Genomic DNA, 19,614 nt, shown 5'->3' on the forward strand with positions numbered 1-19,614 from the left:
TCCATGGGTCCCGGGTTCGATCCCCGGCTGAGACGAACATCGATGTGATGAGCATTTGGTGTTGTGCTTAGGTCTTGGGTGTTTAAATATGTATTTATATGTCTATCTATAATATGTATGTATATCCGTTGCCTAGTACCCATAACACAAGCTTCACCAGCTTAGCATGGGACTCGGTCAATTGGTGTGAATTGTCTTTAAAAAAAAAAAAAAAGTTCCTCGATGACCTAGGAAGAACCCTACAGTAAGAGTGTGGTGAGCGATAAAAATGATTGAAGTTTTAAAGAAGATTTTGAATTCTGGGCCGTCGAATCCATTATGATATGCGAAATTATTTAAAGAAGTGAGTCAACAAAGTATATTTTTATCTTATTATCCAATCGATTTGAATTATTATCTTAATATATAGCCATAAAAACGGTTCGGTTAAATTATTTATTTTTGAGGTCTTTTTCTGAATTTAAATTACAATTTACCCAAAAATGTATTTTTATACATTTACATTCAACCAAATATTATATAATTATGTATTAATCAAAAGTCAATGACTTACCAAAATTTAAGCTTTAGCTTTAGCTTTATAATAATAGATTTTATTTTACTAAAAAAATTTTTGACCTTGACCTACCTACAACCTTTTTTATACTATGTGGGCTTCCCCCTTTTATTAAATACACATATGGAAGTCTTAAATAGAATTGAAAATAAATAAAAATATAAAGGCGGTTAATAGATGCCAAAAATTAAATATTTCTATCTTTGCTATGTTTCTTGCTGTTTCGTCTCGGGTTTTGTTAGACAAAAAATAGTCTATATTCTAGTCTAGTGGGCTATATTAAAGATAAAAAAAGCGCTTGTATAATAAATAATTATGTGATCCTTATAGTATAGGAAACACATTTCTGTAGTGTGATCAGAAATGTGTTTAATGTCTGGCTTTTATTACTCTTAATCAACATACATCCCTTTACCAGATCGGCCTGCGTATAGACATTAGTCAGGGTTAAGTATTTTACCCAATATACATGCTAAAAGATATATGTAGTAAATTATCGTCAAGTCATACGATTTAAATCATGATTCAAGTACCTGGTATCGACGGATTCGCAAATTTGTAGTTAGAAAGTTAACTTTTTTTGTCAAGTTACACAAGTCTCGTACTATCAAGCCTTACTGGCATTCAGTTGCGATCTGTATGCTTCACGGTACATACGTCTTTACTCTGAGTGAAAAACCGTTTAGTGATAATATTTTTACAAACGGAATTAATTTAAAGTAAGTATTATTATATTACGAAAAAATATTATTAATATAGAATACAAATTTTGTTTTTTTGCACTTCCTCATTAAAATATTTGCGAATATGCCATTGGTTTTGCATAAGAAATATGCACTGATTGAACTTTACTAAATGATGATTAATTTAAATAAAAAATGGTATAGATGCATTTAAAGAGAACCTTATACATAAGATAGTGTGTGTGTTTTGTGGGTCTGTGCACGTAACCCGCTTAACAAATGTTGATGTAATTTTGTATTATATGTACTCTTGTATACATAATACAAAATTAATAATGTAATGTAATTTTGTATTATGTATACAAGAGTACATATAATACAAAATTACATCAACTTATTATATACGTACACAAGATTAGTGGCTAATAATAATTAATAAGAATAGGCCTTGAAGATTTTTTAATGTTCCTTTATTATAAATGAGGAAATACTAACATGCTACATTTTGGTTATCTATGCTGTTTTGGCGCTTTTTATAAGTAAATCAAGCTACAAAAACTTCTAATGACCTAATTATCAAGTTTAATTTTTGCAACACATGTAATTATTACAATTATTATTTAGTTTGTTTTTTATGTTAGTATTATCAGCTTATTATGATGTCTGTAGTTTTAGCTCTTTAAAATATTATATTGAAATAAATGACCTGCGGTGTCTCTTAATGTTTGTATACCAGTTTCACTATTTAAAGTACTGTTATGTTTAAAGTACAGCTACTTAGATGGCCTTGAGAGCTTTACCCTCTTATTAAGTCCCCTAACTTTTCTCGGACGTAGAGAATTTTTAGGACCGCTGTATGAAGTATTCAAATAAGCCGCCGTAGTATGTCAATCCGAATGGTTAAGAACTTCATACAATTCTTACGGTTAGCAGGTCTACTGATAATAATTTTTTCAGCGTTAATAATAATAACGATAACCCTGAAGGCTAAAGTTACGATGTTTTTTTAATGAGGTTATTATTTCAGTTAGTCTTCTACAGATTTAATACACCATTCTGTTTGCGTCAGTTTAATTTTGAATGTTGTACCGCGTGAATAATTAAATTTCTATTATTTAAATACTTCTTATATAAATTAATTCTTATCTAATCAGATTCTAATAAATGGTGAAATATGTATTTAATTATTGAAAATATTGTAATAATTTAAATAAAATTAATTAATGTATGATATACTTAATGACTTGATGATTTTGACTCATATAAAGATTAATTGAATCTATGCGAAAATTTTAAAAGTATTTGTTAAAATACTCGTTTTAGTTTTAATAGAGCATTTCTAAATAGAGAGATAAAAAGAGAGTTCCTTATAAAAGTTGTAAGATAGACAATCAGTATGTAAGTACGAGTATAATGGAAATCAATAGGCATAATATCAAGATGCTTCTTCAAGCTTTAGAAGAGGACTAACTTTGATACAATATATAGATAGCAAGCCGAAATTTATTTTATACTTTTAACTAACGATAAAAATGATAAAGGAGTGGTTTGACTCTAATACATTTCTGAGTTCATTATAAAATGAAAGTTATGAAAATTTATTGTGATTAACTTATTCTTACATAATCGTTGCATTATCATATTTCATATTCTTGCATACTAACGTAGTACTATGTAAGCAAATACCATTTAAAGTCGCCATGACATACTTAGAATTCCTAGGCTCTTAAGACCCATAGTGAAGAGTACATCTCTCAAGCTTGTTAAGTTATGAGATGTCTGTATATATTATAAAGTAGCTAATTAGTAGTGATAGATTAGTAGTAAGATTACAAAAGATTTTTTCGCAGAAAGGGCGATAAATATAAAAGACAAAGTGAATAAAGAATACAATACACATAAATGTTCTAGAAAATCCTGTCAACATTAATTGAATAATCAGACAGACCAGACAGGTGAAGACATCCTAAATCGTTATTATAAATAGCTAGTATTTTATAGCTAATTTTATGCTTTGACCTCTACATCTGATTAAATTTGTTAATAAATAAATCAGGTTGACAACTTCCTAGTCGATTCTATCAGGAACCGACTAGCAACGATTGGGTACGTATTTACAAAATAAAAACAATTGAATAAAAATACACAATTAAATAATTGAACTAACACTTCTTGTTCTTGTTACTAGATCTATCGATATAAATTTTATCTCTGGAGATATTCTCTAGTGTGTACAACTCTATAGCTTTACTATCATTATTATTTATTGTCTCTATTATGCGTCTACATTTTATGTGCTCTATGGCAGTAGGTACTTTCTCTGTAGAAAGTGAGTTTGTATGACGCGGATGTGTGTTGAATAAAGGGACTCGAATTCCAATGAACGTATAAAATTTATACAGATAACAATTCTCTTATGATGAAAAATTTTGACAAATGTTATATTCTATAATAACTTTTTGAGCGAGTGATGATTTCATTTTTAATTAACGTAGTAGGTACTTGTTAATTTCCATGGGTCAAAAAATTTAAACAACCTTTTTAATATGATTATGGTATGCCTTTTGCAATTATAGACTTTTATCCCGAAGTATCTTTTATCAGTAACTATAGACTTTAGAGAACCCCAACACTGTAGAACTTATGATAACCTTGAAATAATCGTGAATAATGTATCCGTTCTCTTTACTCGCTTTAATTATGTTATGGTTCTTTTTTTGCATAAGTTGCCTGACTGCTCTTATATTATTTTCAAGATTCCTCATCGTATTATGATAAGTCAAAAAAATATAGCAATAATTACTTTATTCCAATTGTACTTTGTCAGAGGAATCTTAAAACGGTTCATTGGACTTTCTAGTTACTCTTTTAAACAGGTTGTTCCAATAATCATTCATTGATTGTTTTCTCTTGTCTGCCTGAGTTATTACATTTCTCATCGATATGTATAATTGTTTTTTATTACACACAACTTCGTATACATATTAAAATAATATTTTATGATTTGAAATAAGTAAATAACACAAATGCTATTTTTATATCATTCTTTAACATTGGTTACGATAAATTAAGTCCTAGAAAGTCTTTGCTGTACATTTTTCAATTTTCACAAATTAATCACACTGTTAATTACTCAATAAAATGATAAAAATAAAGCTTTATAGTCGGAAACAAAAACAGTTGAGTTAATTATACTATGTATTTTAATGATCCTTTTTCTTCACCCGTATGATATAAAAAATATTATGCTTGTAACACTTACTTCACGTGTAACAGGCGTCTCTCTGAACATTATAAAGATCTAAATTTTAAAATATCTTTTTTTTGGCAATTTTTTTGTCCATTTTTTTTGTTTTAATAATAAGAATGTAAATTAATACTAATAATATGTATAGCGTTTTTATTAATAAACATATAAGTACAATATTCTAACACTTTTTTAAAATTGTCTATAAATCTAAGCTTACTGTTTCATTAATAGTATTAGTAATTAGTAATATGTTATTCAAATACATTAAAATATTATTTACGCATGGTATAACACAAATTAAAATTTTTGTTAAACTAAAGATTGTTGCTGGCGCTGATAATTCAGCTACTTGATAGCTTATATTTAAGCCGTATTTGTAAAGATTTTGATTTGGAGTACGCCTACGTAAGCAAAGATTTGTTGTTACGCTGATATTTTAACTATTTCAGCCAAATAATTTTCTGATTGTAGTGTATTCCGGGCATTACGTGTGTACACGCATCGTTGACTATTTCGTAATATCGTACGATGCCCGAATTCTAGTACCGTAACAAGTTTTCTCTGTTACGAATTTATGATTGCACTTTCGTGTTAAAGTGTGATATTTTTTATGCGTAGGTATTGCATTGTTCACCTGTCAAACCGGTGATAATCCGGTTTTAGGAGGTATGAAGTAGGTCTGGTTAATTTTCGTATTTGAACAATAGGTGGTAATTGTAATGACATAAATTCATGTTCATATAAATTCAACCAAGCGAATTTTCACACGAGTTTTCTTTTCTTTTAAATAATTCAAAAGTGTACTCAGAAAGGTGTCAAATATATTTCAAATGGCGTCTTTATTTGTTACAGTAGAGTTTAAGATTATTATTTTTTCAAATTATTACTGTTTGACACTAGTGAATGGATCGCCGTATTATATCACCTATTAATGAGCAAAAATGAATTACATTACACATTTTAATCTTACTTTGGAATTTCAAAAAACGAGAGTCAACCAGTCACGGCGAGAATTTGTCATGTTATTATTTATGATGAGCCCAACTAAAAAGAAAGTAACGTATTACGACATCAAATGATTTTTCTGTATTCAAAATTATAAAAGCCCATACTTCCGCCTATTGCTTTCTTCGTAAATACTAATACAGCCTCTATCTTTATTGATTGTCACTTTTATTTTAGCCTTTTTACTTAACTTCGAGTTATATTTCACATTTATTTTTATTATATTTCAATTAATTTAATAAATAATCGATAACTGTTCAAACGTCATTTAGTCAAACTTCCGGCCACACACAGACGAATACTTCCGGCGCGCAGTTGGAATGATAACAATATATTTTATGTTACACCTGCCGTAATTGCGCAATTCATCAAATACGACGTGGTGGTCGCATACCTAGATAGAAATTTTATAAATGTTAATGACTCCTGTTAGAAAGACTCATTGTTTTTATCGTCTTTTACGTAAATACGTGTAGTATCATGTCTTATCATTGGTATAATATGCAGATATTTAAAGGGATATTTTTCTTCTAAGAATTCGATGGTCCTAAAAATTTCTGTTGTATTTTGTCAACTGATTGTTACGTTCAGAGCTACGGACAATGACCTTAGTTGGTCAAGTGGGCGTGTGGTCACGGATTGACCCTGACCACGTAATGGAATATCGAACTCGCAACTGTAATATGATTCATGACCTCAGGTGCTATTTTGTCTGCGAAGCTAATTTAAATATGTACCTCATTATTCAAGATTATCAAACTGTGCTGCGGCTAAAAATAATTGTAAAAACTATTCCAATTATTAATTAGTTGTTCATTCGTTTTATATATCAATTATTAACTTTAGTATTAATAGATAATGATTTTTCTAATTTTACGTTATGATTGTCATTAAAAGAATAATAGTACTTTTATATTTTTTCTTAAACCTTTAAACCACAGTTCGGACCTATTGATATATATTTTGAGCTGCGCGTTTCATAGGTACCTACATGGAGTTAGTAGCAACAGCGTAACGAACATTTTTATCTTAAGATTATATATTACAGATTATATATACTCTTATATTATAATATACCCTATAGGGTTTTGCACTTATTTATATATAAGTATGTCTTATTAACTAAAAAAAATTAATGTGGTAAAATATTTTTGTTTTTAGTTATTACCAAAACTAATTGATCATTATCTACTTTGAGTTTATTAGGCTGAAGTGTACAAAATAATATTCTTCCTTACGGTGGAATTGGAGACCATAAAATGTTTAAGTACCTCCACAAAAGCGGATATATATAAATGTATATTTAATCTTTGACAGTAATAATGTATGAGGAAAATGAATAAATCACTAGATTGTTCTGGTTTATAAAGCAATATTTCTTTATTGAATTTTAATTGCAGTGACATATAAACTTAAACTGTGGTATTGTCGAGTGAATTAACTTCTAATTTGAATTCACCGTTAGTTAATTTCGTTTGATATTTGTCAATATATTGGACCATTATTTAATTGCAAAATGAGTTGGTAACATTCCTTTCACAAATACCTAACATTAAAATGTGGAATAATGATATTATTTTTCTATTACTTACATATATCTAAATAGATTAATTGACAAGTGCGTTATTTCATAGGATAATAAAATATTGAGTGTCTGTGGCACCGCCAAGCAATAAATAAATATATATATGATTTGCTGTTATTCATACCTTTATTGAAATGTACAACACCTAAACAAGAATAAAACGCTCGTATCGAATAAACGATTTGATGCATCGCCAACACATAAAAATTTAATAAACAACTTTAATATATGGCAATTTCTCATTCCTTTTAAAAGTTTGAGGAATTTCAGTTTCAATGCGTGGTTTGAAAGTTGCCTAAGGCTAGTAAATTAAGGCTTTGTGTCTGTGTTTTTTAAACAAACCACTGCTACAACTATTATTCACCTATTTCAGATAGAGTCACCGCGCAGAGAAATGGCGGCGACGAAATATTCCCACCCGTTCCTATACGGCTTAAAACCATTTCCAGAGGGACACGACGACGTAATACAGGAAGTAAGAGAATGGTAAGATTTTTCATTAAATTACAAGAAGTATTGAAATTGGGTAAATAATTGATTTTTAAAATTTTAAAATCTTCATTCACTCAGAAATATCAATCACTACACAGGTGTCCTTGTTACCTTAAAATAAAATAATAAATAATTATGGTAATGTCAATAAGTATAGTGATACATATATTATAAATTATAATGACCGATTTTTGTAGTATAATATATACATTGTACATCATCTTTTATTATTTATTGAATAAAGGTACGATTTTACAACAATTTGATAAAAGCAAATCTAGATAGTTGTTACATAGTATGTCCTTACGAATTTTAAGATTAGTTTACGCAATTTGGACAAGTAATATTTATACAGGTAAAATATATAATGGATAGAACTAGCCTGATAATTAATTGGATTTCAAAAACCGAGTGTATGTAGGTGTAGGTATTATTGTAAAGACCTTTTTATGATCTACATATTATGCCACCTGAGGTTGCTACTTAAAAGGACTTTTATCTACTACGATTATCTAATTTGAAAATGTAATTATTGTACGAGCGAGCGCAAGTTTTATATACTTAAATAACAAAAAATCTATTAGGTTAATCTTATTCAACGTTGATTATTTATTTAAAGTAGGAAATATAATATATTATGTATGTAGATATTAATTATTACAATTGTAAAATTGACTACATTTGTCTATATTGGCATAGAATATAAAACTATATGTCTAAAACAGTTTTCCAATCGTGTTTCGCCATGGCTTTATTCTTGGTAGGAACTGAAGTTCTTTTCATGAAAATTTAAAACAATATAATAATTTATTTTAAAAGCACTTGTTTTAAAAATGATAATTGTTGCATAAAACAATTGTTACCTTCTCACTTTCGTATTTGATTAATTAAAGATAATTGCAAAGCAAAATAGCAAAACTACAATAATGAGTACAATTATTCTATAAAAATTAAACTAAAAAGAAACATCTAAATAAGTAACCACGAGAAATCGTCAATGTAAATAGTGAATGGAATATCCGTTCGTACTTTCTCTAGTGGGTACTTATTTACTTATTATCTACCGTTCAGTTATTGCATGCTGGCTAGTGTGGACATAATCTCATTCGCTGATAGCCAGAAACTCTGAAAAGAAATATAAGAAAAACCTTAATGTTCTTTATAAAAATGTCTAAGAGCTCACTTACTTTTTTTTAAATTATAATATTACTTCCACACTCAAGTTAATTTGATTGCGTAAACGAAGTGACTTACTTTAAAAGATTATTTCTGATAGAATTATAGAAATCCATTAAAATTTTCTAAGTCACTTTATGAATATTAGCATATTTGTATAAGTAATACAAACAAGACTTAATTGTCATTTGGCTTTTGCATCCATCGTAAATTTTCCCGTTTCAAACTAGCCGATGACTACGAAGGTCAACAAGCAGGCTATATTATATTTATAGATAGATAACTTAACGCTTCGTAATAATAGTATAAACAGATATAAATGCTAAACTTACTTAACTGAGAGTGAAAAAATCTCCTTTAATTAACCAAGAGAGACGAAACAGGATTTAATGACAATATAATACGCTTTTGAAAATACAGTTAATGCCGTTACGTTGTACATGAATGGTATGATGCTGGTATTTTTTGATAGGGTTTATTATAATTTCCTTCAAGGTTTACGGAAAACATTTATAAGATAAATAACAGGTATAAGAAATAAAGAATTAAATGTAGGTGGCAAGGTTAAATTAAATTTTTCATCAGATTTTAAAGGTTATCTTAAAATGGTTTTTCCGAAAGTATTTCTGATTTCGAACATTTATAAAACCCTTTTAAAAAACGTACATGATGTAACAAAGAATTATTAACACTTAGTTATTTTTTATTTAGCTCAACTATTTGTGGTATGATAATTGTTTTGTTCGAAATTCCATTTCAGTTCACCGCTCTAATCGCGAAATTTACTGAATGGTACTTAAATTGGCATACATAACACAAAAAAAACGCGTGCGTACAAAGTACACATGTCCGAAGTGAAACTTCTTTGGCAAACTAATTTTTAAGTTTTGTTCTTATTTATACAAATCTAAACCATTAGATTTCCGAGACTTACAGGGATGGAAAAAGGCAGCTATGTTAGGAATTTAATGAATTTAATTGTCATTAAAATATTAAAAGTGTCGAAAATTAATACAAATTATAAATTAAATTTTTTTAATTTACTTCTTTGATATTAAAAACACGTGGCATATTAATTTACAAATCGTCATTTGAGATTTCAATAAATTATTTTGCATAAAATATAAAATAGTAATATTTCTTAAATTCTCTTTACGAAATTTTAATTTAAAAAATAGAATATATATTAGGTAATTCACCCTTCTCACTCTCTCTCAATCGGTCTCAATTGCTCTCCCTTTTCTTCGACAAAAACGTTGCACATCTTCGTGACGCTAATATTATTATTATTGTTGTAATTCACAGAGAATATTTGATGGCATTTTAATTTATTAAGATGGCATGCTTAATAAATTATGTTATGTTTCAGGATGAAAAGTCAGCCGCACTTGCCGTACATATCAGATGAGTTCATTGTGCTTTTTCTTCACTCTAACTACTACAAGGTGAAGGAATCCGAAACCACTATAGAAGCTTACTTTACTCTTAGATACAATACGCCTGAACTTTTTACACAACGTGATCCTTTGCTGCCAAAAAATAAAGTCATTCTGGAAGTGACGTAAGTTATCTTTTTAAGACGTAAATACTTTCATTCATAAAAATAAATCAGTCAATATTACCTATATATGTCAATAGTATTTGCACCTTTTTATCTACAATTCAATGGTCTCTTTATATCACAGCGTAGACACAATCTAACGTAATCGAAAAGAAATGTCAGAGTGCAATTAAAACGTATTTAAAATAAAAATGAGGTATATTTATATCTCTTATATAATTATAAAACGCATTTATAATAGGATTCATGTAGATATTTAATGTTAGCACTTTAACAATCTCGTGTCCGTCTCACGATGATTAATTTACATTAAACTAATTGAAGCCTCTTAAAACTTACTGTACGCGGGCGGCACAGAAAATTTCGGGAATCAAGGAAGTGACACAACATTACTATTTAAAAATGTATTTATTGCTTTTCGAAGTATTCTCCGCGAAATTTGAGACATTTTTCATACGATGGAACCAATCATTGAAGCAACCATTCTATTCGGAAGTTCGGGGTCTCCAAAATGGCCGTTTTGTTGGCGTCCACAGCTTCTTCAAGTGATGAAAATCTCTGACCACGCAATTTATTCTTTATTTTAGGGAAAGAATAGTAATCATTAGGGCTTAGGTCGGGGCTTTACTGCGGATGGTCTAATAATTCTATGTTTTCTTGCTCTAAAAACTCTTTTGTTCTGTGCGCGGTGTGAGAACTCGCATTGTCGAGATGGAGGATGATGCGGCGGTTGCAGTTCTCTTTACGGAGTTCAGAAACGACCTGGGACAAACAAATGCTAGCATACCATTCTGCATTAACCGTTCTTTGTCCCTCAAGAGGAATAGTCGCAACATGGCCGGTTTTGGAGACAGACGTGGCCACCATTTTTTTTGCAACACTCCGTGAACGAACAATTTTCGTTTGCTTTACCTCATTTTCGAACACCCAAACTCGTGACAGTTTTTTGTTTCGGGTTCGGACGCGTATATCCAGGATTCGTCTCCTGATACGATGTTGTATAAAGCATTTGAGGATCCTGCGTGGAATCTTTCGAGAGTTCTGACGCACCAAGTAACGCGATCCGCTTTTTGCTCTTCACAGAGCGAATGCGGTATCCATCGGGAAAACAACTTTTTTACACCTAATTGTTCATGCAAGATTATTTGTATTTGACTCATGCTAATGTCTAAAGTTGCCTGAATTTCGCGGTATGTCACATGTCGATCTTCCTCAATCAGCTTCCGCACAGCATCAACGTTTTCTTGGGTGACTGAAGTTTTTGGACGACCTTGACGGGGATCATCACTGAGCTTGACACGTCCACGTTGAAATTCAGCAAACCAGCGATAAATTGTGTTTTTGGATGGGGCTTCATCACCAAATGCAGAAATCATCCGGTCAACATACTGTTTTTGTGATAAACCACTTCGAAAGTCATAATAAATCATCGGTCTTGTATTTTCTCGAGTCAATTCCATTTTCTCCTAAACAAGTTTGACAAAACTTTGTGAAAAGACCGAGAATCTTTTTTTAAAAAAATAAATGGTACTCGATTGAAAAAAAGGAGTTTTCAGTTAAAAAGATTTAAATATGACAGGAACAGTGGTATTATTCCATTCCCGATACTTTTAGTGCAGCCTATGTACATTCTGCATATTTTTTAAGTAACAAAAAAAACAGTCTTTTCATTGATTTTTATCGCGTTACTATCTTATAAATTATTACAATTATATATAGTTACATAATATAGTTACATAATGGTATTATGTTTTGGTAGAATTCATTACGACGTCCGTTTATTTTGTTATACATAGTAGGTATGAATATAAATGTAACCTGGTCAATGGTCATATTGTACGTTATGTAAATTTTTATTGTTAGTTCAAGAATACTATAAATTTGGATGGAATTGTTATGTTGGTTGAATATTCGTTATTTTTATTCCCTTAATTCTGGCCAAAGTCGTTTGTTCATAACGCTCAGTTTTTTATTTTTCTTTGTATATTTTATAAGGGATATATATAAAAATATAGTATCCCTTTCAAGCGATCTCTTCCAGGCAACCACTATTTTGTTGACGATTAGTTGATTTGGTATTTATTTATAAAAATTAAAGTCAGTATTTTTGATTCAAGTACCTACTATTTTCATTGAGAGTGTGAGTACTTTAGTTAAAACAATAGGAATGGTTAAAATAGGAAACTTATACGAGTAAGGTATTAACCTAAGTTTCCTATATCCTCATACACCAAACTTAAATCTACTTTCAAGAGCTGTGAAGCTATTTTTCCTTAAAGAACTTTTACAATGCTCCAGCCGAGATTGTCAATAATTAAATTAAGTTTAGAATATCATATCGTTGTGGAAATTTTACCATTCCTTGACATTTGATTAAAATTTTGAATAGGTGTATGTATTATTCACGTATTTAGATTGTGGTTCAAAAGTTCCTGTTTCATATTTTTACTATTATTTTATTTATAGATTACCTACTGTAAAATTATATAATTTTTAAGAAACGGAGCCTTATGTTTTCGTTTTATAAAGTAAAGAGTTTTGCATAGACTATATTTTGCTCAGCTTGATCTTCCAATTGACACGCTTAGGGATCTTATACAGCTGCATCTACTTATTGCATATTAGACTCGTTTGTTACTTATTGAAAATTAGCATGTAATTTTGATTTATACAGAACTTGAAAAGCATGTAAGGCACAATTAAAATAATTGAGATGACGTTTACTCCATATAATAACTGTGTCTCAAGTATCTAACTGTAAACGTTCGTGAAGGCTTAATAACGGTTAATATGAAACTAGCGTGTAGAACGTAGAGTATTGTTGCATGATATTGTGTAACACGGAAGTTATACGTGCACATAATGCATTTTGTATGATGCTTCTGGCTTCAAATCCTTAGATAAACCAACTGTCCAATAGTACAGTTGCCAGTTCTTAGATTTAAAGTAAACAGTACAAGTTACCAACCAACGACAAATCAATTAATCTATACTAATATTATAAAGAGGAAAGGTTTGATTTTTTGTTTGTTTGAAATGAATAGGCTCCGAAACTACTGGACCGATTTCAAAAATTCTTTCACCGTTGGCAAGCTACACTATTAAAAGAGAAACACTCCCGAGTGACAGTCTATGTCACTCGGGAGTTTCTCTTTTCGTTTCGAAAAGGCTCTTTATTCGTACCTAGGTATTGATCCTTATCAAAATAATTACCAACGTTTCACATAAGCTACAACTTAATGGCATAACCACCAAAAAAGCATGGTGGATTGGTGTTCTCCTGCCTTTTCTTTTGAATAGTTTACTACTATGTAATATAACAAAAATCTTAGCCACAGCAACGCTTGGCCGAGTGACGAGTCTACTAGTCAGTTATATAACTGTTGTTGTTAATTTGCTTCGAAAACCACCTACAGTTTGCTCGACTACTTTTAAAACCTGCAACAAAATTTTATAACTGCCTAAATAATTTTTTTCTTTGTATATTTCCATCTACATATATAGCACAATGTTTTTACATCTTTTCCTTACATTCCAGGCAAATGGTGGCGTTACCCAAAGTAACACCGGAAGGACACCATATTCTGTTATACCGTCTGGCAGACACAGATTATAGCAAGTTGTGCTTCGCAGACGCAGTGAGAGTCTTCTGCATGTTTAATGATATCAAACTGTCAGTAGACGGCCTCTCTGAAGGATATATTGTGATTTTCGATATGAAAGGATGTAGTATTGGACATTTGACCAGAGTAACTCTACCCGCCCTAAGAGCTTTTATGCAGTATATTCAAGTAAGTAATAATTTACTAGATTATTTTTATTATTATTATTTTAAATATATTTATTCACAAAAAAGTTACACCTTAAATCAAACCATGCCCCGCAAAACTGCTTACGCAGTTTGACTGCAGGTGACTCGCCTATTTATATATTACTCGCCTATATTTTCACTTATCTCCTCTAAAGATATAATCAAGTACAAGAAATATGAAAGTTCTTTACATCTACATTTATTAGTTTGTTTCTCTTCTAAACAGTAATATTGTGGAACTTTAAGCTTTAAGTGGACCACGAAGAAGTCCTGTATAAAGTTTTTTTTTATCTTCGTACAGTCACATAATATAACAAAATATAGTGGCGTTTTTTGACCGAGGTTGTATCGAAACACGGAAACACTATCAATTTTAGTTGTTTGAATGCATAATAAATTAGATAACTGTAGTATGAATTGAATTGATGAAAATGGGTAGATAAAATTATTATCTTTTTGCAATACTTACAAGGACAATACAATTTGGAAAAAAATAATAATAATTTATGTATTTGAAATACAAAATGATACTATTCCCGTACAAACATTTAAATATTCAATCAAAATTGCAGGTAGCCCACCCAGCGCGCCTTAAAAAGATTCACGTTGTTCACACAGTTTCCTTCATCAATCAAGTCATGTGCTTAGTCAAGCCCCTCATTCATTCCAACCTCTATAACCTTCTCAATTTCTCATCTGATGGACCAGCCTCCGTAGTAGACTTAGAATACTTGCCCGAAGATTATGGCGGCCCACTTCGATCAGTCAAAGACCTTCATGAGGAACAGAAACATAGTATGGAGACTGAATATAGGGAATGGCTTATGGAGTCGGAAATATACAAAACGGACGAAACTAAGAGAATAAAGAAGCCAAGCAAAGGGTTATTTGCTACTCTTACTAGTTCATTCAGGGGTATTGATATTGATTGATTATAATTTCCAAAAAGACACATAGCTTCGTAGTTATAGTTGTTCGATTTCTTAATTTCTATTTGACATTTTATCTTGACAGTTCTAGTCTAAGGGTCTGTTTCACAATGTACGGATAAGTTCCGAATTAGCTATTTATTACTTATTGGTAGGATAAACACTATTGTTGCGTTTCACGACTGTCAGATAGCGCTATTCGTCACAAAAAGTCCATCATAAGTTATGAGTCCGATGAATGTCAAATACCACAATTTATCTTCCAAATAATTTACGTGTTGCATAGCTATTTGGTACTTTATCCATACATTGTGAAACAGGGCAAGAGTCTTACTTTTCGGCCTTATAATAGGCTAAAGATTTTACGATATTCGTTGCTAAGCTTACCATTCTTTTTATATAGAATCAACATCGTAACCATAGTAACAAACGTGGTACTGACTTTGATTCATGTTTTATAAGAAGGTGGAGTACGTTTATATAGGCTTGAAATAGATTCAATAAAGGACGATTTCTCGGAAAAAAGACGAGTTCTTTTTATAACGCTCAAGTTGTATTTTTATATTAAGAGAAAATGCGTATTACGTATATTGAAAGCCAACCAAATATTTCTTGATAGGTAAGTGTAAGTGTCGCTATTTGTACCTATTTACCATTTTGTAAACTATAATATGTCTGTGCAGTGTGTCTATAATACATTAAACAACCTATTTGTATTGGGACTGTGGTGGAGCCACAGATATCTTCCGTGCGTCAGCATTTCCTTCTAATTAAAATTTATTATATTTACCGGTTATTCAAATTAAGTATTTTCTTGACTCTATTCGATTCACCAAATTGTAATAAACACAAAAAAATATCTTTATATAATAATATCTTCCAATTTTAAGAGCAAGTGACAACAAACATACTTTTAGTTATTTATACAAGTAATATTTACTCATATTACGCGTAGTATTTTTCTTTTGTCGCGTATTTTATTGCAGAGCAGTTTAGTGGCTTCAACGTGAGACTCTTCTCCCTGAGGTCGTGGGTTCGATCCCCGGATGGGCACTAATGAACTCTCTATGAGCGAAATTAACACTCGTTCATATCGTGAAGGTAAACATTGTGAGGAAACCGTGCCAGACACAGAAGGCTGATCACCTACTTGCCAATTAGCAAGAAAAAAGGATCACGAAACAGATATAAAAATCTTAGGCCCCGATCTAAAAAGGTCGTAGCGCCATTAGTTTCTTGGTATTTGATTGAGGTTTCTTTCTATACAAATTGTAGCAACATTTTGTGTAGCACCCGAGTGATATAGACCATTCTGTGTTTTTGGAACCAGTTATAATTAAGACAAATCGTAAATTATTCTTTAGAATTCATGCGCTTAGTTAAGAAAAATTTACGACTCAAACACATAATTTGTAATTTCATATGGATTCGTAATTTTCTTTACTGGAAAAGCCGTTGTTTTATTTTTAAAACTTTTTAGGTGACCTGTTTAGATATAATTTAGATTATTAATTAGGTAACTGGTTAGGCTTTCATTACTGTAAATATCAAATCTTGGCATGATGTGAGCGAACAGTTGCCAAATTGTAAGGCGGGTTCATATATTATTATGAGCCAGTGATGTAAATAAATACTAGCCTCATTTTTTATTCGAAACAAAGATTTGTGTCTTTGTAAGACTTTCGGGTTTCTGTATTATTGGTGGCACATTTTCACTTTATAATAATTTGACTGAATGTGTTAAAAAATTTAAATCTGTTAACATTTGAAATTGACAAATTGTATATTAATGTTATAGTTACCATAGATTATTTTTTATACCTTAACGTGTAAAATTGAATATTGTTGACCTAAAAATATTTTTGTACCTATAGTTTTAAATGGAACCAAATTATTATTGTAATTTTTATACAGTTTTGTAAATATTCAATTAAATTTTATTGCATAAAAATTTTATTTTATTTATATCTTTATCAAGACTTTTTCAAGGGTAGACGATGCGCAATATGGTCAGTAGGTACTGCATTATAAAGCTAAAAGAAATAGAAAATCATTTGTTTTTCTAATAATGGTCATGTAAGTCATAAAAAAACAATATTTGAATCAATATTGCATATTTTGAGATTTACAATCTTATTACGGGCTGTCGATGGACCTACTGGTTACTTTAGTGATTAATTTGCAAGATGGGCTGGCATGTGTGCTACGTATAATTTTACCGATGAGTGGCTTAATTTTAAATTTACGCAAAGAGTGTTTAACAGAAAACTTTTTGGTGAAAGTGGGTGCCCCTGTCTACCGTACTTGTTAATACCGTACCGTTACGCCTTCCAAGTGCTGCTGGTGATCAATACCCTGTTGTAGAACGGACATTTGGGATGAGAAAAGTATGTTGCATACAGAGAGAATGGGGATCAAAATATAAAACATATCAGATATTATTATTGCATCTGCTGCTTTACACAATATTTTATTATTGATAATGAAGGATTACTCGTGGAAGAGGAAGACAGTGTTCATATCATAGAAGATGTGCTATGAATGATGGGAATGCTATTATAATAAGCACATTTTCCATATGACTTCACTAGTGCTTCCTGCCAATATCTCAATGTTTGATTTTTATTGTATTTAAGTATTATATTATACCTTTATTCATAAAAACTAAATTAGTCTATTAGCACTCTCTCAATCGAAAAATTCTTTTCGACAAATTGTGTTTACATTGTGATCCTTAATTAATTTTATAGTGTAACTTTACTTATCTGTAAACTGTGTACTTTTGAACAAGAAAGGCTCGATAAAGAAGTGCGAAAATTATCGAAAAGTAGCTCTTCTGTCGCACGGTAGTAAGCTCATGCTCCACGTAGTTCTCAGATGCTTAAAATCAGCAAAGCAGCGAAAAATAGCAAACGTCAGGCCGTGGAAACACCAGGCAACTCTTAGAAAAAAGCAGAGAACTCAACGTGCCCATGATTATGTGTTTTCTTTATTATTACAAGGCTTTCAACTGCATAAGATGGGATAGCTTATGGAAAATCCTAAGAGAGATGGGTGTTCCAAAACACGTAGTGGAACTGATTGCCAGATTGATTGCCCACGAGGAGATGCTCAGGAAATGCGATGTAGAGAATGCGCTTTTCGATTCGCAAAGAGAGGTTCGATAGGAATGCATTCTGTCATTCCTGTTTAATATTTTACATTACATGGTTTAGTTTTACAAAGTATAATATCTAGTACTATTTAAAACATAAACCCCTATTGTTTATTCATAAAATAGTAAAATTTCACTCCTTTAACTAAACTCTTTAATTTTTCTGTCAAATTCTGTTTCCGCCGTGATGAAAATAGATCGATGAGTATTAATTATTTATTACTTTTTAATGAATAAGGAAGTAACGCATCATATGGTTAATTTATCTATTCCTTTTAAAAATGTTGTCAAACAATGGGGCATTGTATGTAAAGTGCAGCACCGTTGCGAAGCGAGAAATTTTGTGGAGTCAGTAGTGAATTGATTTAGAGCTTGTTTTCATGGATCCGATACTGTAGTATCATTAATTAAACACATATTGGCGAGCGGCTAACCGTGTTTTCGGGGTTGCTATTGACAGTTTTCAGTACAGCATTTGCGTTTATTTTTTAGTTTTGTAGTTATTTTAGATAATGCTTTAGACAGACTACATTTGAATGGTAGTCTAGTCGACAAGTTGAAAATGGTACCAAATAGAGATACTGCTCATTGGATACGGAATGACGCCTAGAAAAATGTGCCAAAAGCGTGTATTAGCAAATAAAAAATTGCAAAAGTTATACACAATTAAAGATGAAAAAATATGGCATTTCGTTTTTTGGCAATACAGTCAAAACCGTTTATAACGACATCGTTTACAACGACCTATCGGTTATTACAACCAGATTGTACGGTCCCGTCCGAATCCCTAGTAAACTATTCAGTAAACAAACCGCTTATAACAACATCGGATACAGCGACATATCGCTTACAACGACGACATTTTATCGATATTCATCGGCTATAACGACCAACCGCTTCTTGTCTCAGCAAAACAAAACAATACAAACCATTTTAAATCTTATTTAGAGGCGTTGAATGATTATTTAGGCATATTATTACCTACGCACTTTCTCCCAAAGAACAGTTTCAGCCAACAACGATTTCCGAGACTCTTAACGCTGTAACGATTTTGCAAAAATTTGTTGCCTTTAACGAACAGTTTGATACTGGTGATACTCATACCTTGAGGAGTATGAAACGTAAAATGCAAAAAATATTTGAGACTGGGCTAAAATAAAACAGACCAAAATGAATATTTTTGTTTCTTTTTTGACTCGTTTACATATTATAATATTAACATACCATATTATAACCCATACCTACCTATTCTAGATAGATAACTATGATAATATAACTTGTATGTATTGTACATACATATGAACTATACTTGTGTATATATAATATATGACATTGCTTATAACGACTATCGGATATAACGTCGGCAACTATACGGTCCCTTCAATGTCGTTATAACCGGTTTTGACTGTATT

The 19,614-nt window shown here is 30.8% G+C and overlaps 1 protein-coding gene across 1 annotated transcript; it reads left to right on the top strand.

The window, feature by feature from the left end:
• Positions 1–1,180: 1,180 nt before the first annotated feature.
• Positions 1,181–16,209, top strand: LOC125060920. The gene is made up of 6 exons (XM_047666038.1): positions 1,181–1,275; positions 7,453–7,565; positions 10,117–10,308; positions 13,847–14,099; positions 14,692–15,145; positions 15,375–16,209. The coding sequence occupies exons 2-5, from the start codon at positions 7,474–7,476 to the stop codon at positions 15,049–15,051; spliced, it is 897 nt and encodes a 298-aa protein (XP_047521994.1). The 5' UTR covers positions 1,181–1,275; positions 7,453–7,473; the 3' UTR covers positions 15,052–15,145; positions 15,375–16,209.
• Positions 16,210–19,614: the final 3,405 nt, after the last annotated feature.

This window comes from Pieris napi, chromosome 2 (assembly GCF_905475465.1).
Source record: "Pieris napi chromosome 2, ilPieNapi1.2, whole genome shotgun sequence".
In the NCBI taxonomy this organism is placed as follows: Eukaryota; Metazoa; Arthropoda; class Insecta; order Lepidoptera; family Pieridae; genus Pieris; species Pieris napi.

Excerpts from the sequence above, each read along its gene's own strand:
- LOC125060920 (XM_047666038.1), top strand. The coding sequence starts at position 7,474 with ATGGCGGCGACGAAATATTCCCACCCGTTCCTATACGGCTTAAAACCA. Across the intron at positions 7,566-10,116 it reads ATACAGGAAGTAAGAGAATG|GATGAAAAGTCAGCCGCACT; the intron begins GTAAGATTTTTC and ends GTTATGTTTCAG. Across the intron at positions 14,100-14,691 it reads CTTTTATGCAGTATATTCAA|GTAGCCCACCCAGCGCGCCT; the intron begins GTAAGTAATAAT and ends TCAAAATTGCAG.